Source organism: Coturnix japonica, chromosome 1 (genome assembly GCF_001577835.2).
Source record: "Coturnix japonica isolate 7356 chromosome 1, Coturnix japonica 2.1, whole genome shotgun sequence".
Taxonomy (NCBI): domain Eukaryota; kingdom Metazoa; phylum Chordata; class Aves; order Galliformes; family Phasianidae; genus Coturnix; species Coturnix japonica.
The window spans coordinates 52,184,104-52,192,033 of NC_029516.1; the positions used below are offsets into that span (position 1 = coordinate 52,184,104).

General features: G+C 47.0%; 1 protein-coding gene across 14 annotated transcripts in view; it reads right to left on the minus strand.

Moving 5' to 3' along the window:
• WNK1 (WNK lysine deficient protein kinase 1) overlaps positions 1–4,236 on the minus strand; it is a 96,459-nt gene extending 92,223 nt beyond the window's left edge. For 7 of the 14 annotated variants that reach the window (XM_015865429.2, XM_032445333.1, XM_015865419.2 and 4 more), the window contains exon 1: positions 2,602–4,234. In XM_015865429.2, coding sequence (XP_015720915.1) covers positions 2,602–3,375 — 774 coding nt within the window. In that variant the 5' untranslated portion in view covers positions 3,376–4,234. Of the gene's footprint in view, positions 1–2,601 lie in introns of all 14 variants that reach the window. The other 7 variants (XM_015865446.2, XM_015865455.2, XM_015865416.2 and 4 more) reach the window with 4 other exon arrangements.
• Positions 4,237–7,930: the final 3,694 nt, after the last annotated feature.

Sequence of the window (7,930 nt, forward strand, 5' to 3'; positions counted from 1 at the left end):
CTGGAAAGCTTTCTTAAGGATACAGTATAATATGCTCCAAGGAAGTCAGTAGTGTGGGAACCCGAGCTGTACTTGATAAAATAGCAGCCACACTCCTTTTGAGAAGGAATTGATATTCCCAGATTTTACCTCTACAGAGGACATCAAAATCAGATGGTCTCTGGCAGAGTGACTTTACAATGATGGCCAATGCAACTATTACACATTCCTCCACAATGTCTTCGATCCATACAATTCCTGCTCAGCATTTCAACACTAATTCAAATGAACCGAAAGCAGCCAGCACGCTCCTTTCTTCCAAGCAGAACTTTAAAGAAACTGAAGCGCTGAAAACATGCTAGCAAAGTCCAAAAGAAATTCCAATGAGTTGCGATACATCCTCATCAACTCTGGAAGATTGCAGAGATGAACAATTGAACCTGCATGGGCTCATTCTGGCAGCACTACAGTGGTAGTGGAGAAGGCTCTTGAGAGATAGGACATCTTGGATGTCTACACTTGCTAGCATAAGCAGAGGTATAAAGAAAAGAAGTGCTTTTAGCAGTAAAATGACATGTCAAGGCAATTAAAAATAGTACAAGTTAGTTAGGGTTGCTATAACATAACATGGAAGAAATTGACTCACGATTCCATAAAATAAGGGTGCTTTGAAGATGGTGAATCTTCAACACACATCAAACAAGAAAACCAAGATGACTCTTTAATTTTGACCATTTTGTGAATTCAGGCATTGACAGAAAACATGCACAAAGAATTTCATTGTCCTGTCAACATCTATGTTTTCCTAGATAAAGAAGAGCATGTAGCCACCAAACCAACAGCTCCCAGGTTCCTCCTTTTATTTCTAGACTCAATAAAACAAGACCTTATCTTAACACCCTTCACCATACAGAGCAGCTCCTTCAAGAAATACTTCTAAAAGCTACAAAAACTATGTTTTAAAAGCATCACTTTGTATGCACTCTGCTTATGAGAGGAAAGCTACAGCCTTTCAAATAATTTCACTTGCCTACAGTACCCATAGCCCTCAAGAAGAACATCCAATATTTCCCCCCAACTGATATTTGCAGTTTCACTGTCATTTTAGAAACCACTCATGAAATTCCTCAAACAACTGAAAGCTCAGCAACGTGCTCTTCATAAATGAGCTTTTTTATTACATTGCTTCAAAGAAGGTGCTTCTTTGGACCATTTGTTCACATAGTATGGAAGATGACTAAGAGTGTTCAACAGAGGTGATGTTATCGGGAAGTGACTGATGCCAAGCTGTCGTTAGTTTCTGATCAGTAAAAACACTGTAAAGATTAAAACAGATTTCAGAGGTTAACGTAAACGAACTCCAAAATTACAAAGATTAAAATTTCAAATAGAAGTCATATCTTCTTGGAGGATTAATCTCAGTTCAACCTGCACAAGAAAAGCTTAAGCAGAGCCCAACGCTACTTAAAATTCACACTCTTCCACAGGAAGAACAGCGTGTAGGAAGAGCGCGTGCTTAAGGGTCTCAAAACTGGAAGCTCACTTCCACAGCCGCTAAGCATGGAGCAAGGGCAATAACATAATCTACAAAGGTACTGTTGAAGGATGAGATACAAAATTGCTTTTGAAGAGAACAAAGTCTCCCTATAGTACTGCAGGGAGCTATCTCCTCTGATCCTCCTCCAAAGCTCCTGGGATTTTGACCCAATGCTCTTTTGTCTGCCCTAAATTGCATCAGAACACACAGAATAATGAAGCCATAGTATACGAATCCCTCTGTAGACTGTACTGAAACAACACTAAAAAGTAAGCACTATCTTTTTAATTTAACACTGTGGCTTTGAAAGCCAAATACTACACCAGATACTTGCTCCTGGTACCCCAGCTCTTCCCACTTCTTTTAAGGCTGTTGCACAGCAACCTGTCTCTCAGTTATACAAGCTCTGACTCGCATGAACTAAGGGTGTTTCTGCCATCATTAGATCAGGCTTGGGAGAACTGTGGCCCTGTTCTCACTTCAGTTTTATCCACCAGTCATCTGCAAAGGTTAAGCGTGAGGCTTTTCAAAGCTTCATAAAGGATATGATTCATTTTATCCTTATACCTGTATCAAGCAAGAAAACCCTAGCTCTTAAAATGAAAAACAGCTTCGCACAACTCAGCATGATGCACTAAATGACTTAGAGTAAATTCTAAGCCTGCAATAACCCAATGCCACAAACATACAAAGCACCTGTGAAATTGCACTTTAACATTTTTCTAAGAGAAGGACCTAAAAACAAATTTTGAAAAGCTGCTGCCATTAATTCATGACAATTTCTCCCTTGGCCTATCTGAACTGCATTCAAGTACTTCTACATACCTCCAAGTTACTTTCTTCTGGTGGTAAAATGCAAGATGGTACAAGAAACAGAACTGCAGTACATTCTCTTAAAATAAAAAGAAAAAAAATAATAATAATAATTCAGACACCAGGCTGCACTTTTCTCCAAAGGGGGTGACCCAGGTAAGGTCCACAGTTCCCTGTCTACATAGACCTTGAATGGAAGGGGTTTTTAATCACCCTCAAGCATGCAGCTTGAGCCTGGCCACGCTCTGGTAATTCATTTGTATTTGCTTTACCTGTAGCTCGCACCAGGCGACTTCCACAGTGGTATCAGTATCCAGTCCTTTATATACAGTTTTGAAAGAGCCTCTTCCAATCTCGATGTCAAACTTCAGGAAGCGGCCATCAGGGGAGATGCCCACCGCCTTTGTCTCCTGCTCCTCTATGTCCTCCTGCTGTGCCCTCCGCTCCTCAAACTCTCGGCTGGCAGTCGACGTGCTGCCAGCGGTGCTGGTGGGGGGCAGAGTGGTGGCCTCATCCTCCTCCTCTTTGGGCAGCAGTGGAGCAGCATCCTTGGTGGCAGGGGGCTCCTCGGCAGAGCGTCCTTCCAGGGGGAGCGGGGCGGGCGGCGGGGGCTGCTGCAGCAGCGAGGGGGCTTGCGAGGCGCCGACAGCGATGCAAGATGCGCGGATGCACTCGGGAGGAGAGACCAAGGGAGCAGCGCTGCCTCCCGACACGGGTGCTGAAGGAGCGGCGGGCTGCAGGCTGGGCAGCTCCAAGGCCGTCGCGTTGGAGTCGCAGATCACGCTCCGGCGGAAGAAGCGGTGCTCGGTGGCTGCCGCCCCTCGGCTGTCCTTGTCCATGGTGTGGCGGCGGCGACGGTACTCCTCGCTACGGCCTCCGCTGCCCGCTCCACCGCTCGTTCCGCCGGTCCCGGAGGCTGCGTGCTCGGCTGCTCCCAGCTTCTCCCCGACGGAGCTGTCCGAGCTGGAACCGTTCTTGGGGGGCGGCGGCGGGGGAGCCAGGAAGCGGGGAGCCGGGGATGTGCCGTCCGCGGCTCCCCCCGACATCGCGGCCCGGGGAAGCGCTGCTGGGGCGAGGAGGGGCTGGGGGAGGCGAGGGGAGAGGCCGCTCACTGCGCGGGGAGCGCGCCCGGCCGCGGCCGAAGCCGCAGCTGCGAGACAGGAGGGTCCCAAGGGCTCCCGGCGGCGGAGCTGGGAGGCGGCTGCTGGGGAGGCTGGGCCAGCGGGGCGGCTCCCCGCTTAGCGTCTGCATCCATCCTGCAGCGGGGCAACGGGCAGCGGGGCCGACATGGAGCACCGCGAGAGAGCCGGGGCGCGGGGCCGGGCGGGGCGGGGAGGGGAGGGAAGGAAGGAAGGGCGAGAGAAGGCCGGGGCAGGCCCCAGAAGCCCCCGGAGCGAAAGCCCGCGGGGAGGGGAAGGGGCGGCGAAGCGGGGGCAGGCCGCGGAGGCAGCGGCCGCCGCGCTCAGTCACTCACGGCGGACGGGCCCGGCGCCCTCAGCCCGCCGCGAGGGCAGGGAAAAGGGGAAAAGGGGCCGCGGGGCTCAGCCCCGCCTCGCAGGGACGCCCATGGCGCCCGCGGCCTCCCCCTCCCGCCAGGCAGCCGCCGCCCGCGCGAGGCCGGGCCGGGCCGCGCTCCCTCAGCAGCAGAAGCGGCGGCCGCCGCCGACCGCCGCCTCGCGGGAAGCCGGAAACCCTCCTCCTGCTGCTGCCGCTGCCGCCCCCCGCCGCCTCTCCTCACCGGGGAGCGCCTCACACCGCGAAACGAAAACGGAGGCCGCGCGAGTCCGGGTGGCGCCCCGCGCCGCGGCGGGGAGGAGGGAGCGGAGGCGCAGCGGCCGCCTCGGGGCCGTCTCCGCGCTAAATGGCGACGGGCGCCCGAAACCGACACACAGCACGGAGGGGGAGGGGAGCCGCCGGGAACGCCTCCTGCCGCGCACGCGCGACCGCGCTCGAGCCCTACCCGGCTGGCGTTGGGCGGGGAACCGCGGCGCCCGTCCTGCCCCGCGCCGAGAGCAGAGCCTCGTGGGAGTTGTAGTTTAAGTGTTGTAGTTCTAGGTGTAGTTGTAGATGTAGTTGTAGTTGTAAGTGTAGTTTTAGGTGTATTTGTAGTTGTAGTTTGTAGTTGTAGGTGTAGTTGTAGTTGTAGATGTAGTTGTAGTTGTTGTAGTGTAGTTGTAGTTAGTTGTTGTAGTAGTTGTTGTAGTTTGCAGTTGTAGTGTAGTTGTAGTTTGTAGTTGTATGTATGTAGTGAAGTTGATAGTTGTAGGTGTAGTTGTAGTTTTGTAGTTGTAGTTTGTAGTTTGTAGTTGATAGATGTAGCTGTTGTAGTGTAGTTGTAGTTGTTGTTAGTTGTAGATGTAAGATGTAGTTGTTGTAGCGTAGTTGTAGTTAGTTGTTGTAGTTGTAGTGTAGTTGTAGTTTAGTTTGCAGTTGTTGTAGGGTGTAGGTGTGTTTGTAGTTGTAGTTTGTAGTTGTAGTGTAGTTGGTAGTGTAATAGTTTAGTTGTAGTTGTTATTGTAATGTAGTTTGTAGATGTAGTTGTAGTTGCAGTTGTAGTTAGTTGCAGTTGTAGTTGTAGGTGCGTTTGTATTTTTAGATGTAGTTTGTTGTAGTTGTAGTTGTAGTTAGTTGTAGTTGTAGTGTAGTTGTAGTTGTAGTGTAGTTGTTGTAGTTGTGGTTGTAGTTGTAGTTGTAGTAGTTGTAGCACTTGTAGTAGTTGTAGTTGGTAGTTCAGTTGTAGTTGTTGTAGTTGTAGTTGTAATTGTTGTAGTTGGAGTTGTAGTTTAGTTGCAGTTGTAGTTGTTGTAGGTGTAGTTTGTAGTTTTAGATGTAGTTGTTGTAGTATAGTTGTAGTGTAGTTGTAGTTGGTTGTAGTTGTTGGTTGAGTTGTAGTAGTTGTAGTTGTGGTTGTAGTTGTAGTAGTTGTAGTTGTGGTTGTAGTTGAGTAGTTAGCAGTTTGTAGTGTTGTAGTTCAGTAGTAGTTGTTGTAGTTGTAGTTAGTTGTAGTTGTAGTTGTAGTTGTTGTAGTTGTAGTAGTTGTAGTTGTTGTAGTTGTAGTTGTGGTTGTAGTTGTAGTTCAGTTGTAGTTTAGTTGCAGTTGTAGTTGTAGTTGTAGTGTAGTTGTAGGTGTAGTTGTAGTTTAGTTGTAGTTGTAGTTAGTTGTAGTTGTAGTTGTAGTTGTACTTGTAGTTGTAGTTGCAGTGCAGGCCCAGCGGCAAACAACCTAAATCCAAATCAACCATCCCCTGCACTGCGCTCCCAGTTATCTGAAAGAAAAAATAACAGCACTGTCAGACTTTGCCCTGAAAATGATGGTCATACTGTTGTGTGCAGTGAGTTTGGCAGCGGAGCAGCAGTGAGTAGTGACACAAATGGGGAAGTTTCAGGTTAAAAAGGCACTGGCACACACCAGTCATCTGGTTATTTATATCGTGTTCCTCTTTCATCGCAACATTCCGAGCACGAGCACTTTCCATCTTACGTGAGCGGTCAGAAGTCATTGGGAATGTACTGAAGGAGGCGTGAATTATTTGGTACGGTGCCTTTTAACCAACTGTAATTCAGAACTGATGTCAGTGATACATTCACAGGAGACACTCTGGCACTTCAAATGCTTTTTTAAGAGGTATTTTAAAGCAATTTAGAGGAAGTTGTGCATTGCGTTGCTGATGTGAGGCCTTACAGAGCTCTGGAAGCCCCCAACCACAAAACTCCAAGCCAAGCAGTTCTCATGTGCTTGCACTCATCTACACAATTTAACTCTTCTTATTAACTGGAATAGTGTTGTCTTCTGTATATCAGCCTCTCTTTGTAACAACAAATGACATAATGATACAGTCTTCACAAAAGGAAGAAAATGTACTTGGCTGTACAGCTCTCCAGTAAAGACTTCTGCGTTGCTTAATCCTTCTCAATCTTACCTTTATGGCAAAAGTTGATTTGAGTTAGATTCTTTTTTGGTTTGCTTGAACTGCATTGACACAATTGAGTAAATGGCGTAATTTGATTAGCAGTTTTGACTGGATCAAAACTGATAAACTCAGAAGTCAATCTGTTCCATCCTTTCTGCACTGCCAGCACCGGCAGTTGACCATCAACATTTTTAACACCAAGCAGGGTTTGAGTTCACTAACCTCTTGACTACAGGTTATTTGTGCATCCCTACGTAATGGAATGAAGATTCATTTGCAGTATCAGGAGGTGCATCCATGATAACTGGATACTATTAAGAGCAGTAAGACACAGTAGAAGAGCTCCAGCAAGGACTTTCAGCCAAGGCCATATGGGTGGCCTGTGCCACCCTATCTTCACTGCTGCTATTACCTTCTAGAGCTACATTCAAGCAGAAGTCTGCTTTCCTCCATTGCCTGCTGTGTTTTTACAAGCTCTTTGGGTGGGATAAGCAACAAACTCAGGAGCAGACCTTACTCCAGCCTGATGTTTGTTGCAACATAATGAGCACGTACCTAAAATAACATAGCGACAAATCATCCCTTGTGGTGTAAGCCTACAGCCTTCATGGTGAATTCTACTTGCAGCATCAGACATCAGCAGCAGGCAACCCACAGGCCCTCACCCATCCCTCTACCTACCAAATGATCCACTGCAGAGGTGCTGAGGCTGCAACTGGGAACCACCTCCCACTAGTCTACATGTGTGGTTACAATGCAACGTTGCGTGTAGACTCTCTTACACAAGTTTGTTTCACCCACTGCCCTTAAATATATTTTCCCTTACTTAACTAAGCAAAATCTTTATAGGAGAGATCTGAAGCCCCGCAGTGCAGAGCCACAGAGAGCCAGAGGCGGTCTCCTACTAGAAAACTGTGGTAATTATGTAAAGAAGCACCTCCCAGGTGTCTGATCCAGCACATTCCTCAGTACTCCTGAAACTCATTCTTGCGTAATGAGTTGAGTATGAAGGCCCTAATACCCAGTTCTTCTCACTGGCACCTCTACTGGGAAGAGATGGATATAACAATCATCTCTGAAAATAAGATTTGAGAAGGCTGAGCAGCTGACCTGGAGGTGGGAATGGTGGATTTTGCCTTTTGTGGTTCACAAAATAAAAAAATAAATTAATAAATAAAATAAAATAAAATAAAATAAAATAAAATGATTTGGCAATACATTTTATGTGGGTGTCATTTTCATTATGTCAATTTAAAAAATACAAATGTAATAAAGAGTGTCAGATTGCTTGCTCTTCAGTTTACTCTTCCTTCCTTCCTTCCTTCCTTCCTTCCTCCTTCCTTCCTTCTTCTTCCTTCCTTCCTTCCTTCCTTCCTTCCTTCCTTCCTCCTTCCTTCCTCCTTCCTTCCTTCTTCTTCCTTCCTTCCTTCCTTCCTCTCCTTCCTTCCAGTCATTTAAAATGTGATTTGGCTCAATGGAAAACCTCAGAATTTCTGCAAGATTTTAGAAAGCTTTAAATTCTATACATGTTCTAAGTTTAGAAACAAGTAATTAAAATTGTTTAAATGTTCAAAATGCTCAGCCATTTAAAGAAATGTCTTTTTCTCCTGTTGCTGTAAGAAAAAAAAACATCCATCGAAATAAGTATTCTGACTGTGCTTGGGAAATTACAGGCAATGAGACTTAAATG